Source organism: Dendropsophus ebraccatus, chromosome 13 (genome assembly GCF_027789765.1).
Source record: "Dendropsophus ebraccatus isolate aDenEbr1 chromosome 13, aDenEbr1.pat, whole genome shotgun sequence".
Classification (NCBI taxonomy): Eukaryota; Metazoa; Chordata; class Amphibia; order Anura; family Hylidae; genus Dendropsophus; species Dendropsophus ebraccatus.
The window spans coordinates 21,097,490-21,113,159 of record NC_091466.1 but is presented as its reverse complement, the minus strand read 5'-3'; the positions used below and the strand labels follow the sequence as shown (position 1 = coordinate 21,113,159).

The window sequence follows — 15,670 nt, the reverse complement described above, 5'->3', positions numbered from 1 at the left end:
AGAGAGTGGGCTGGTTATTCAAGTCAAATTCACACACTGAGAGCACTGAGACAGTACCCCCTCCTATGGGGGAACACCCAACACCTTAGGCTAGGAGCCGGTTTGAGAGGAAAGGCCCTGTGGAATAAACAGATTAAACGTGGAGCAGGAACATCCCTGGCATTGACCCACATTCTTTCCTCAGGGCCAAACCCACGCCAATGTACCAGATATTGCGGCAAGTGTCTGACTTACCTACAGTTAATTATTTTCTCAATTTCAAATTCAAGTTCACCCTGCATTAACATGCATCTTGGGTGGGCAATATCAGAACAACATATTTCTTTTATGGAACACATAATGAACTTTCCAAGAACGGGGAAGGGATAACTTATACACAACTGGATTGATGACCTGTAAAATATTAAACAGATCAACATAACAAGGAGCAAGCTTTAAAGAGGACCTATTACCCCCTGTGCCGGGGCAGAGCCTGGCCGACCCCCAGCTAGAGACACTTATACTTATCCCGTGCACGAAGTCCCGCTCCTGGAGCAGCTCCGGCCAACGAAAAGTGCGCGCAAAACAGAGATAAGTCCGACGCTCATAGAGAATGAATGGAGACATCGTTCTCTATGAGCGTCAGACTCATCTCTGATGCGCGCGCCAGGCTTCCGGCGGTGATATCTCGGCGGCGGGAGCTGCTCCAGGAATGGGACTTTGGGCACAGGGTAAGTATAAGGGTCTTTAGCGGGGGGTCGGCAGGCTCTGCCCTGGCACAGGAGGTGACAGGTCCTCTTTAAAGAGGGGACTCTTAATTTAAAATTTTTAGAAGTAAAATTGGATCCCCAACAACAAACAGTGCAGAGATGGTGCATCTCTTATTGGTTTTAAGTATTGGCCATTCCTGGCTACCCTGAAAGTTCCTCAGAACCCGAGCCCACACTGTGTACAGTTCGTCAGTGGAAATGCTAGCCTGTGGTGTGTCAATTGCAGGTGGAGAAGAGAATGAAATCCGAGGGTGAAAACCATAATTAGGGTACCTTCACATGTACCGGATTCGCAGTGGATTTCACGCTGTGAGTTTGCAGCAAAATCCGCTGCAAATCCATGTAGTGTAAAGTTCAATGGGGTTACATACCCGCAGCGGAATTTTTATTCTGCTACGAGTATGTAACCCCAACCCCTTTAACCCCTCTCCGCCTGCGGCCCAGAGCATACATTATCTTCTCTGTGCTGTGGCTGCATGTGAAGCTCCCGGCTCCCTTCAGTCCCCATCAGCCAATCAGTGAACGGCTGATATGGACTGAAGGGAGCCAGGAGCCTCACATACAGCCACAAATCCGAATATAAGAAACAGAGGTATGTCAAAACTCACCAAGCACACAAATATCAATTCAAAAATAAGTATACATAATCTTTATTCATATATCTGTACATACACAAAACAACCCTACATAGACCCTAAATTAAAAACACTTAAAACACCCAATAATATCCAGGAGGGACCCTTTACCCATAGTATCCCTACCTCCCTGTACTCAGCTGCTATATTAGAACCAACACTCTATACAATACATATGTATGCAATACACCCATCTAAGAATAAATAGATTTCCGTGTAAGCCCTACTGGTATTGGATCCCCAAGATCCATAAATAGCTGGATTGCCCTCCAGGGCATCCCATCATTGCAGGTCGGGGTTCGGTTACAGAACGGGTTTCAAAATACCTAGACTGGGTACTGCGTCCACTGTTGAGCAATGTTCATTCCTTCCTGCATGATACGAAGGATCTACTGGCTATATTGGATCAATTGAGAGGTCAGAAGGGTTGTCCCTGGCAAGTGTCGACGTTGAGAGCCTGTACACCCGCATCCCGCAGGATGCCGGTGTGCAGGCTGTACGGAGTCGACTCTTGCATAGTGGGATATGTGAACCAGAATATGCATCTTATATTTGAGAACTTCTCGGGTTTGTCCTCCATTACAATGCGTTCCAGTTCGCTGACCAGTGGTATGGTCAGCAGGCTGGGACCGCGATGGGGACACCAGTAGCACCAACTTTCGCAAATTTGTATTTAGCAGAATTAGAGGATGAGATCATCTTTAACCCCTAGACGACCCAGGACGTAGAGTTACGTCATGGAAGTCTGTCACTAGATGACCCCGGACATAACTGTACGTCCTGGGTGGTTCTCCCGCTATGAAGCGCGCTCCGGAGCGAAGCGCACTTCATAGGAGGTGGGGGCCAGCTGCAGTGAGCAGCCGGGACCTCACCGGTAATGACACGCTGCAGCGATCGCGCGTTTAAGTGTAAGTGACAGGGGGAGTGTGACTGCGGGGGTCCCGATCGTTGAAACGGACCGCCGGACGTCTCTCACCTGCCTCCGTGCGGTCAGATCGGCGATCTGCTACACTGAGCCTGCACAGGCAGGCTCAATGAGCAGATCGCCGATAACATGGCTTTAACAGTCAGACACCCATACTCCTAGACCTGATAACTAGAAATGAGCGAACTTGCTAGGAACGCCTAGAAAACTGGGATACAGCCAATGCCAATGGCTGTATCCCAGTTTTCCAGGCATTCCCTATTCTGTATCCACCCGCTGCACGGAGCCGGCAGACAGCGGGAGTCAGACGCCGAGATTTCTGTTTCATACGAACCAGAAATCCGTCAAGTTCGCTCATCTTTACTGATAACAGGCACGGTGGAAGAGTAGGTGTACTTCTCTCTCAGGACTGCACTTACCAGGTCATTCCCCCTGCACCCTCTCTCTCATTCTCCTCTTTTGGGGTGCACACTATTAGACTCTTCCGTCCCTTTTGCCTGAAAGTCGCAGTCATCTATTGCCCCCCCCCCCCCCCCCCCCCCCCCCCGGTTCACAACAACGCTTTCTTGACCACTTTTCTACCTGGCTTCCTTACTTTCTATCTTCTGACATTCCTGCCCTCATCATGGGGGAATTTAATATCCCTATTGACAAGCCACTTTCCCCATCGGCTTATCAGTTTATTTCTCTAACCTCCTCCCTTGGCCTCTCTCAGTATTCTGACTCTTTAACCCACAAGGGTGGGAATACCCTGGACCTGGTCTTCTCCAGACTTTGCCCAGTTTCTCACCTTAATAACACTCCTACCGAGCTCTCGGACCACAATCTTCTCTCCTTTTCAATCACTAATACTCAGTCTTCTCCTGACACCCCAACCTCGGTCATGTACAGAAACTTGCATGCCATCAACACCCAACAACTTATAGACTCTGTACAGTCATTACTGCCTCCTATTTCTTCACTCTCCTGTCCCAATCTGGCTGTCAAATGCTATCACAACACCCTCAAAACAATCCTTGACAAAATGGCACCCCTCACACCTCAATCAGCAAAACGCAGACCACAACCACCCTGGCACACACCTAGAACTTGTTTCCTTTTACAGTGTTCTAGGTGTGCTGAACATTTGTGGAGGAAGTCTAAAACTGTAGCAGACCTTTAACATTATAAATGTGTGCTAAGAAGCTACTACTCCACTCTTCATTCTGCTAAACAATCTTACTTTATCTCTCTCATTTCTTCTCTTTGATACCCTCAACTCCCTCCTCAAACCCAAAGTTCAGAAACCCGTTACTAACCTCTGCACTGAAGACCTAGCATCCCACTTATAGGAAAAAATCGATACTATCCATCAGGAAATCACCTCCCAGTCCCCAAGTAGTGTTGATCCTATTCCCTCTTACTGTTCCTTCTCATCCCTCTGAGTCTTTGAGGCAGGGATAGAGGAGGAAGTCTCCACACTCCTCTCCTCCTCTCGTCCCACCACCTGCCCTAGTGACCCTATTACCTCACACCTTGTCCAGTCTCTCTCTCCTTCTCTCACTACTTACCTTACTAAAATCTTCAACCTCTCCCTCTCCTCTGGTGCCTTCCCCTCGGCTTTAAAACACTCCATCACTCCATTACTGAAAAAACCCTCCCTAGACCCCTCCTGTACAGCCAATTATCAACCTGTCTCTAATCTTCCTTTTATCTCCAAACTGTTGGAACGCCTGGTCTATTCCCGCCTAACCTGCTACCTCTCTTACAACTCTCTCCTTGACCCCTTTCAGTCTCCATCCTCACCACACTACCAAAACTGCCCTTACAAAAGTCTCTAATGATCTCCTCTCCTCCAAATCTAAAGGTGGCCATTCACTGCTCATTCTCCTGGATCTATCTGCAGCTTTTGACACTGTAGACCACCAGCTCCTCCTCTCCACGCTCCGCTCTATCGGCCTCAAGGACTCTGCTCTTTCCTGGTTTTCCTCCTATCTCTCTGACTGCTCCTTTAGCGTATCATTTGCTGGTTCCTCCTCATCTTCTCTTCCCCTTACAGTTGGGGTTCCTCAGGGATCAGTCCTGGGCCCTCTCCTTTTCTCCATTTACACTTTACCCATTGGACAAATCATCAGCAAGTTTGGTTTTCAGTACCATCTCTATGCTGATGATACCCAGCTTTCAACCTCCTCCCGTGATATCTCCCCCGCTCTTCTACAGAACACCAGTAACTGTCTGTCTGCCGTCTCTATTGCTATGTCCTCCCTATTCCTAAAACGAAACCTTGCTAAGACTGAGCTTCTTGTATTCCCTCCCTCTGCTAACCGCCCTCTACCTGACATCTCCATCTCTGTCTGTGGTGCAACCATAACCCCTACACAACAAGCCCGCTACCTTGGGGCTATGTTTGACTCTGATCTGTCCTGCACTCCTCATATTAAATCTCTTTCATGTTCCTGTAATCTTCATCTAAAAAACATCTCTAAAATTCGTCCCTTTCTTACTGTCGATTTAGCTAAAACTCTTATTGTCGCTCTTATTCATTCCCGTCTTGACTACTGCAATTCCCTACTAATCGGCCTTCCTTCCTCTAAACTCTCCTCTCTCCAGTCCATTCTCAATGCAGCGGCCAGGCTCATCTCCCTGTCCAGCCGCTATACAGATGCCCCCCCCCCCCCCATGGCAGTCATTACATTAGCTCCCTTTTAAATACAGGATTCAATATAAACTTCTCCTGCTCACCCACAAGGCTCTCCACAGTGCTGCACCTCCCTACATCTCCTCCCTCATCTCTGTCTACCGCCCAACCCTGTCAGACTCACCTCCAATACCCAAAGCTTCAAATGTTCCCTCAAAACATATCTGTTCAAACAGGCTTACCAGGTTTCCTAAATTGACCCCCCCCCCCTCCCCCCAAATACATATGCCAGGCATTCAAGCACTTAGACCTGTAGCAGGCAGGCATTGGTTGGTGACTGGTTTACCCAACTTTAACTGCACTGCCTTATTTATAAAGATGGCCGGACCATGCTAAAAAGGTCCTATTCCTAAAACTCAATCTCACTAAAACTGAGCTGCTTGTATTCGCTCCCTCTGCTAACCGCCCCCCACCTGACTTCTCCATCTCTGTCTGTGGTGCAACCATAACCCCTACACAGGGCCGGACTGGGACTTAAAACCAGCCCTGGCAATCAGACCCCAGCAGCCCATATACCATATCATGGATAGCGGTGTAAAATACACGCTGTAGCAAATTCTGCTTCATTTAGCCATGTCCCCCACTACTCCCTTAAGCATGTGAACCCCACCATCAGCACCTAAAAATAATCCTATAACATAATCTGCTGTAGATTTGATGTGGCATATTTATGCATTCATTTCAATTGATTAAATCAGAAGCATCAAATCCGCATTGGATTAGGTATGAACATGCCCTTAAAGGGAACCTGTGAGGTCTATACCAGGTACACAGCTGTAGATCCCAGCGTAGGGACCGGACCTTTAGTCCAGTGTAAACCTCTATAATCATTCTTTTCATTACCAGCTGAAGTGTCACAGAGGTGGAGCCACAGCAGCACCTTCTGCCCCGCCCCTGCCTGCTCTGACTGATGGACGTATAGGGTGGTGCTGCTGCTGCTGCTGCTGTTGTGAAACTTTAGTTGGTAATGAAAAGGACAATTATAAAAGTTTACACTGGACTAAAGGTCCTGTCAGTGATATCTCCCGCACACCTGTCTGTTGAGATCTACAGCCCTAGACCTGGAATGGACCTCACAGATTCCCTTTAAAGGATAAAAACATGGCCACCTTCTTCCAGAAACAGCGCCACACTCTTCTTCAGTTTGTGTGAGGTATTGCAGCTCAGTTCCATTGAAGTAATTTGGAGCCAAGTTGTAATACCACACACAGTCTGAAGACAGGGGTGGTGCTGTTTTTGGACAAAAGTTACTATATTTTTTTAAATCCCTTTTATCCTGACTATGTCTGCACTCCATATAATGGTGGTAAAAGTAGTAAGGTTTTAATTATTAAAATGTGTCTGGTTATGATCTCATGTGTAATCTAAGATACATAATAAGCTACTAGATAGCTATTTCCTACTGGGTATCTATCTATCTACAGTATCTATCTATCTATCTATCTATCTATCTATCTATCTATCTATCTATGTATCTCCTATCTATCTACAGTATCTCCTATCTATCTATCTATCTATCTATCTATCTATCTATCTATCTATCTATCTATCTATCTATCTATCTCCTATCTATCTATCTCCTAGCATCTATCTATCTATCTATCTATCTATCTATCTATCTATCTGTAAGTTATTTCAGCAGCACTAACAGTGGTGTGAACGGGTGCCTCTTGTAGTCTTAACCACGGACTTCCTTATATATTCAAAGTAGATTCAATGGCACTCCGAGATAAATTGCAAAATTCAGTGTTTATTCCAGTGTCCAAAAAGTTGTAACAGCACAGCAATAGGCAATAGGCAACGTTTCTGTGGCCTCACGCCACCATTTTCAAGCCCTTGAAGGGCTTGAAAATGGTGGCGTGAGGCCACAGAAACGTTGCCTATTGCTGTGCTGTTACAACTTTTTGGACACTGGAATAAACACTGAATTTTGCAATTTATCTCGGAGTGCCATTGAATCTACTTTGAATATCTATCTATCTATCTATCTATCTATCTATCTATCTGTCTCCTATCTATCTATCTATCTATCTATCTATCTATCTATCTATCTATCTGTCTCCTATCTATCTATCTAGAATTTTCTGTGCATGATAATACAGTCATAGTTGATAACACCAGTAAGCAAATATTATCCCCATACTGTACACGTTACTGCCATACTGTCACTAAGCACACCCACCAATATTGCCAATACTACCAGTATATAAGTAACAAATAATATCACCCCACCTTGAGCACAGCCATTATCACCACATAATGACTAATACCGCTACACTGTGACTGAATACAATCCACTATATACAACACTAATATTAGCAATAATACAAGTAATACCATCACACCATGCCCACCACCCTCAGCATATGGTGACTGGATAATACCACTATACTGGCACCAAATAACAGCCACTATATAAAGACCAATATTCTCCCAGAACAGTGACAATAGAACACAGGTGTCACACTCCGTCCCTCCAGCTGTTACAAAACTACAAATCCCATCATGCCTAGACAGCTAAAGCATGACGGGAATTGTAGTTTTGCAACACCTGGAGGGACGGGTTTGACGCCCCTGATACAGAGGTAGATCCCAGCTGTATAAAGGTTCTGCAGACCTTATAAGTGATTATAGTGCAGTTACATCCTGTCACTCACAGTAGGCGTCTTCTCTGCATGAAGAGCCGTCCACTTTTCCTTTTCTTCTCCATCTGGCTCCGGCCATCATGAAGGCTTCTCTGGCCATGACTCCTCTCCACGGGATCTGCCAGACAGACATTTTAGGCTTCTTGCTCCAGCAACATCCTCATCTATACATCCCCCCAAATAGAATAGCCCCCCTGCTGTACATCCCCCCCATATAACCCCCCCCCCCCCCTGTACATTCCCCCATATAGAAATGTCCCCCCTGCATCCCCCTCCCATATAGAACAGCCCCCCTGCATCCCCCCCATATAGAATAGCCCCCTTGCATCCCCCCATATAGAATAGCCCCCCTGCATCCCCCTCCCATATAGAATAGCCTCCCTGCAACCCCCCATATAGAATAGCCCCCTGCATCCCCCTCCCATATAGAATAGCCCCCTTGCATCCCCCTCCCATATAGAATAGCCCCCTGCATCCCCCTCCCATATAGAAAAGCCCCCCTGCATCCCCCTCCTATATGGAATAGCCCCCCTGCATCCCCCTCCCATATAAAATAGCCCCCTGCATCCCCCTCCCATATAGAATAGCCCCCTGCATCCCCCTCCAATATAGAATAGCCCCCTGCATCCCCCTCCCATATAGAATAGCCCCCTGCATCCCCCTCCCATAAAGAACAGACCCCTGCATCCCCCTCCTATATAGAATAGCCCCCCTGCATCCCCCTCCCATAAAGAATAGCCCCCCCCCTGCATCCCCCTCCCATATAGAAAAGCCCCCCTGCATCCCCCTCCAATATAAAATAGCCCCATGCATCCCCCTCCCATATAGAATAGCCCCCTGCATCCCCCCATATAGAATAGCCCCCCTGCATCCCCCTCCCATATAGAAAAGCCCCCCTGCATCGCCCCCATATAGAAAAGCCCCCCTGCACCCCCCCATATAGAATAGCCCCCCCTGCATCCCCCTCCCATATAGAATAGCCCCCTGCATCCCCCTCCTATATAGAATAGCCCCCCTGCATCCCCCCATATAGAATTGCCCCCTGCACCCCCTCCCATATAGAATAGCCCCCTGCATCCCCCTCCCATATAGAATAGCCCCCTGCATCCCCCTCCCATATAGAATAGCCCCCTGCATCCCCCTCCCATATAGAATAGCCCCCTGCATCCCCCTCCAATATAGAATAGCCCCCTGCATCCCCCTCCCATATAGAATAGCCCCCCTGTGCATCCCCCCCATATAGAATAGCCCCCCTGTGCATCCCCCCATATAGAATAGCCCCCCTGCATCCCCCCATATAGAATTGCCCCCTGCACCCCCTCCCATATAGAATAGCCCCCTGCATCCCCCTCCCATATAGAATAGCCCCCTGCATCCCCCTCCAATATAGAATAGCCCCCTGCATCCCTCTCCAATATAGAATAGCCCCCTGCATCCCCCTCCCATATAGAATAGCCCCCTGCCTCCCCCTCCAATATAGAATAGCCCCCTGCATCCCCCACCCATATAGAAAAGCCCCCCTGCATCCCCCATATAGAATAGCCCTCCTGCATCCCCCTCCTATATAGAATAGCCCCCCTGCATCCCCCCTCCCATATAGAAAAGCCCTCCTGCATCCCCCCATATAGAATAGCCCCCCTGCATCCCCCTCCCATATAGAATAGCCCCCCCTGCAACCCCCCATATAGAATAGCCCCCTGCATCCCCCTCCCATATAGAATAGCCCCCCTGCATCCCCCTCCCATATAGAATAGCCCCCTGCATCCCCCTCCCATATAGAATAGCCCCCTGCATCCCCCTCCCATATAGAATAGCCCCCTGCATCCCCCTCCAATATAGAAAAGCCCCCCTGCATCGCCCCCATATAGAATAGCCCCCCCTGCAACCCCCCATATAGAATAGCCCCCTGCATCCCCCTCCCATATAGAAAAGCCCCCCTGCATCCCCCTCCCATATAGAATAACCCCCTGCATCCCCCTCCCATATAGAAAAGCCCCCCCTGCATCCCCCTCCCATATAGAATAGCCCCCTGCATCCCCCTCCCATATAGAATAGCCCCCTGCATCCCCCTACCATATAGAATAGCCCCCTGCATCCCCCTTCAATATAGAATAGCCCCCTGCATCCCCCTCCAATATAGAATAGCCCCCCCTGCACCCCCCCATATAGAATAGCCTCCCCGCATCCCTCCTATATAGAATAGCCCCCCTGCATCCCCCTTCCACATTGAACAGCCCCCCTGCCCCCCCCCCCCCTATAGAATAGCCCTCCCTATGTGGCCACATGTGAAGGGGTAAAAAAAAAAAAAAAACTCACCTCACCTCGCTCCCAGCAGCTTCCTCCTCCGGATCTTCGATGCACAGCATCTTCTTCCTGCTGCAGCAGGGTGGCAGCGGCGGCCCCTCTCCTCTCTCTCCTCCAGGTCCTCAGCGGCGCGTCAGGGAAGTGACGTCACCGCTGGGGACCTGGTGTAGGTGCCTGCAGACGTGCCTGCGTGCGGCACGTCTGCGGCCATCAGCACTTGGGGGGGGGATCAGGCGGGGCGGAGACACGCCACCGCAGCTCCCTCTCGACACCACAGCCCGCTCACCTCGGCCCGGCTGTCCCGCTCTTGACGTGCTTCTCCAATCAACGAGGGGCCACTGGATTGGAGGAGCACGTCAGGAGCGGGCAGGAAGAAGCGGGTGGCAGGACCGGGCCGCAGCAGTGATTTTTTTTTTTTTTTCCTATTATGCAGCCCGGGCGGCCCACGAACTGGTGATCTGGCCAGCCCAGCGGGCATTTGCCCGCCTTGCCAGATTACCAGTCCGGGCCTGCCCCTACACAACAAGCCCGCTGCCTTGGGGTTATGTTTGACTCTGCTCTGTCTTTCATTCCCCATATTCAATCCCTTTCACGTTCCTGTCACCTGCCTCTAAAAAACATCTCTAAAATCCGTCCCTTCCTTACTGTCGAATCTGCTAAAACTCTCATTGTCGCTCTGATTTATTCCCGTCTAGACTACTGCAATTCCTTACTAATCGGCCTTCCTTCCTCTAAACTCTCCTCTCTCCAGTCCATTCTCAATGCAGCGGCCAGGTTAATCCCCCTGTCCAGGCGCTATACCGATGCCTCCACCTGTGCCAGTCACTACACTGGCTTCCTATTAAACGCAGGATACAATAAAAACTCCTCCTGCTCATCCACAAGGCTCTCCACAGTGCTGCACCTCCCTATATCTTCTCCCTCATTTCTGTCTACCGCCCTACCCGTGCCTTACGCCCCTTTAACAACCTAAGACTAACATCCACCTTGATCCGCACCTCTCACTCTCAGGGACGGTTTAAAAATTTGTCCAGGGTGAAAAATAATGATACAAAAACATGGTTTAAGTCATAAAAAATTAGAAGGTAATTAAAAATGTGGCCATTGTAGCTATTGAGGGCATCTGAAAGAGACTGATACAGTGCGGCTAGGTGGTCTTACCTGGCAAATACAAGATTTTATTACGTGCCGCACTGTGTTTGTAGTTTACGCACTTACATGCAGTTGTGGTTTTTATTATATTGGTAAGACCATTTGCCCACTGTATCAACGATTTGCAGAACATGTACGTTCTTTGAGAACAGGTAAAGGCTGTCCGAGAGTCATATCACATTTGCGTTCAGTGCACAATGGTAACCTGTCTGAACTGCACTTTATGGGATGACTACAAGTAAAAAATTTGATAGGGGGTGGCAGGAATAACCAGCTGATCAAGAAGGAAACTGAGCTTATACTAAGGACTGAAGCGATTGGACCACTTGGTCGAAATGACCACTCGGTTACTATTAGAGGCAATCACAGCTGTAAGAAATGTAACATTATTTGTTCATAAAGCAAGTGATTTTATGCTGAGGTGAGTGCCTTGACATTCCGCCATTCATGGACATTATCAAATGAAAGATTAACATTCAAACTTTCACAGAAAAATTCAGACAATAAGTTAACGTTTGATAACTTACCGAACAAAATTAGCAATTTTCTAAAACCTGTCTGCTATAACCCAGATCATGGTGTTGCCCTGAGATAACGGCAAAATGATGGAGAAAGGGGCCCTCAAGAAGTCTTATAGGGTTCTTTCACTTAGCACAGACTGGGCAGGCAGAAACATATAACTTAACTTCTCGGGCCATACATGACTACCAATATACCTTGGATAGAAGCTTTTGAGTATCCCTCATACTTGGACGACCAGCTAGCAATGTGCCTCCTCCAAAACTTTTAACCTGAGAGACAGAGAACTAAAGCATTTGTCTTCTGGAAGGGCTTCAGGAGCAGACTCTAGAGCTGCTATAATATGTGGAGAAAGGTCAGAGGAGATGGCTGCTAGAACTACTCCTGGGGAGAGGATGCTCCCAGGTTTAGTATTTGCTGGTTCAGGGGAGCCAAAACTTCTAGATAACACATCAGTGTTGACATTCTTAGTACCAAGCCTGTAAGTAACCACAAAAAATGTCTCCATTCCTCAAATACCCATGGCAAGCCATGCCTTGATGGCAAGTAATATCCGGTTACCAATGTCATAATTATGTTCAGTATCGAAGAATTTTGTAGAAAAGACGTTGTAGGGTCTGAGATTGGTGAGAGTGGATGGGCCTTGTGACAATACTGCCCCCACTTCAAATTCCGAAGCATTAAAGGGAGCTATCCAACGCTACAAAAACACGGCCACTTTTCCCCCTTTCTTGTCTCTTTTCAGTTCAGGTGTGGTTTGCAATTAAGCTCAATTTACTTCAATGAAACCGAGTTTAAAACCCCACCCAATCTGGAGACAAGAGAGGGGGAAAAAGTGGCCATGTTTTTGTAGCGCTGGATAACCCCTTCAACTTCATCTCTACTAGTAACATCAGAATACACCTTTAACTTTATACATAAAATTTTGTCTTTTCTTGCTTGGAATAATCTTTAAAATCTGAAACAAAAGAATTATCACATACCCTTGCAATGAATAGAGGGAGGACTTAGTTTAGAGCAGTTTCCTTCAGGAATTCTTATACAGTCAGATAGCCTGGATTCATTACCAGTACAATTAATTTGCTCCGTCCATATAGGTCCAGGTCTTCTTGTATAGGTCAGTGATGATGGCACTGCTTCTCCACAGTAAAGTTCTTTGCAGAGTACATTGGCAGCTCTTAGCTCTGGACCTATCTCACAAACATATCCCCAGGTATCACCATGTAGCTCCTCTATATGTCCTGAGCAAGCATTAGGCCCATCAGCTAGCCTGTATTCTCTGTGACCTAAAGAATCATGAGACAAATGTTTTAACTATAGTAACAAACAACAACATTACTTTGAAATTGTATTTCTAGTGTTCACTGTGTTCTTAAAGTGTCACCGTCATTTTGAAAAACTTTTGACATGTCATAGAGACATGAGAAAAAAGTAAAAGTCGTCAACACTCCAATGCCTCTGTTCACACTGTAGGTTGCATGCTGCATGTGGCTGAAGTACAGACAAAAAAAAAAGTGCAACAGCAACCTACAGCTGCAAGTGCTTACCGTACAACCCCGCCCCCCCCCCCCCCCCCCGGCATACCCACAATAAAAACTTGCTGTATAGATATTAAAAAATGAGGGACTTAACAAACCGTTTGATCAGAGTGTACCATGTCACCACGTTAGGATGTCCTCAAAGACATGGTCCTACTTTAGCATTTTTACACAAGCAATGGCCTCTCCTGAGCTAAAACTAAGCCTTCAAACTGGGAGGATAGACTCCTAATTAGGGATGAGCGAACTTTTGAAAAGTTCGGTTCGAATCGATCTGGCAAACTTTCGAGAATTTCGGATCGGTCCGAACCGAACCGAAAACTACCCTTGCTCTAACGGCTGAATAATTGCAGCTACAATAGTGGGAGTGTGATGGGGTATAGCTTTGTTTAGTTGCAGTTGCTATTACAATGAAAAAAGTGGGAAAATAAAATTTCCAAAAATAATGAGAAAAAAAAAAAATAATAATAATAATAGGAATAAAATTAATAAAATATAGTGAATAAAAGTGCAAAAATAGTGAAAAAAAATATTGGAAAAAAAAGTTTACAAGGAGGATGCGACAGCACTTGATTGCACCCAGGCCAGTATTGTTGGAACAAGTTGAGCAGCAGGAGAAGGCGGCAGTTGATTGATTCCAGTCCAGTATTATTGAGGAGAGGCTACTTGAGGAGGAGGCAGCAGTTGATCGATTCCAGTCCAGTATTATGGAGGATAGGCTACTTGAGGAAGATGAGGCAGTAGTTGATCGATTCCAGGCCAGAATTATTGAGGAGAGGCTACTTGAGGAGGAGGAGGATGAGGCAGCAGTTGATCGATTCCAGGCCAGTCTTATCGAGGAGAGGCTACTTGAGGAGGATGAGGCAGCAGTTCATCGATTACAGGCCAGTCTAATAAAAAAGAGACTACTAGAAGAGCAGGAGGAGGCAGCAGTTGATTGATTCCAGGCCAGTATTATCGAGGAGAGGCTACTTGAGGAGGATGAGGCAGCAGTTGATCGATTACAGTCCAGTATAATTATAAAAAGAGATTACTAGAAAAGCAGGAGGAGGCAGCAGTTGATCGATTACAGGCCAGTATTATTGAGGAGAGGCTACTTGAGGAGGATGAGGCAGCAATTGATCGATTCCAGGCCAGTATTATGGAGGATAGGCTACTTGAGGAAGATGAGGCAGCAGTTGATCCATTCCAGGCCAGTGTTTTTGAGGAGAGGCTACTTGAGGAGGAGGATGAGGCAGCAGTTGATCGATTACAGGCCAGTATTATTGAGGAGAGGCTACTTGAGGAGGATGAGGCAGCAGTTGATCGATTACAGGCCAGTATTATCGAGGAGAGGCTACTTGAGGAGGATGAGGCAGCAGTTGATCGATTACAGGCCAGTATAATAAAAAAGAGACTACTAGAAGAGCAGGAGGAGGCAGCAGTTGATTGATTCCAGGCCAGTATTATCGAGGAGAGGCTACTTGAGGAGGATGAGGCAGCAGTTGATCGATTACAGGCCAGTATAATTAAAAAGAGACTACTAGAAGAGCAGCAGGAGGCAGCAGTTAATTGATTCCAGTCCAGTATTATTGAGGAGAGGCTACTTGAGGAGGAGGCAGCAGTTGATCGATTTCAGGCCAGTATTAGGGAGGATAGGCTACTTGAGGAAGATGAGGCAGCAGTTGATCGATTCCAGGCCAGTATTATTGAGGAGAGTCTACTTTAAGGAAGATGAGGCAGCAGTTGATCGATTCCAGACCAGTATTATTGAGGAGAGGCTACTTGAGGAGGAGGAGGATGAGGCAGCAGTTGATCGATTCCAGGCCAGTCTTATCGAGGAGAGGCTACTTGAGGAGGATGAGGCAGCAGTTGATCGATTCCAGGCCAGTATTATTGAGGAGAAGCTACTTGAGGAGGAGGATGAGGCAGCAGTTGATCGATTCCAGGCCAGTATTATTGAGGAGAAGCTACTTGAGGAGGAGGATGAGGCAGCAGTTGATCGATTACAGGCCAGTATTATTGAGGAGAGGCTACTTGAGGAGGATGAGGCAGCAGTTGATCGATTACAGGCCAGTATTATCGAGGAGAGGCTACTTGAGGAGGATGAGGCAGCAGTTTATCGATTACAGGCCAGTATTATTGAGGAGAGTCTACTTGAGGAGGATGAGGCAGCAGTTGATCGATTACAGGCCAGTATTATTGAGGAGAGGCTACTTGAGGAGGATGAGGCAGCAGTTGATCGATTCCAGGCCAGTATTATCGAGGAGAGGCTACTTAAGGAGGATGAGGTAGCAGTTGATCGATTACAGGCCAGTATAATTAAAAAGAGACTACTAGAAGAGCAGAAGGAGGCAGCAGTTAATTGATTCCAGGCCAGCATTATCAAGGAGAGGCTACTTGAGGAGGAGGCAGCAGTTGATCGATTTTAGGCCAGTATTATTGAGGAGAGGCTACTTGAGGAGGATGAGGCAGCAGTTGATCGATTACAGGCCAGTCTAATTAAAAAGAGACTACTAGAAGAGCAGGAGGAGGCAGCAGTTGATT

General features: G+C 47.3%; 1 protein-coding gene across 1 annotated transcript in view; it reads right to left on the bottom strand.

Moving 5' to 3' along the window:
• Positions 1-15,670, bottom strand: part of LOC138770477 (scavenger receptor cysteine-rich type 1 protein M130-like) — a 222,460-nt gene that overhangs the window by 169,384 nt on the left and 37,406 nt on the right. The window contains exon 6 of the mRNA XM_069949583.1: positions 12,590-12,660. Coding sequence (XP_069805684.1) covers positions 12,590-12,660 — 71 coding nt within the window. The remainder of the gene's footprint in view (positions 1-12,589; positions 12,661-15,670) is intronic.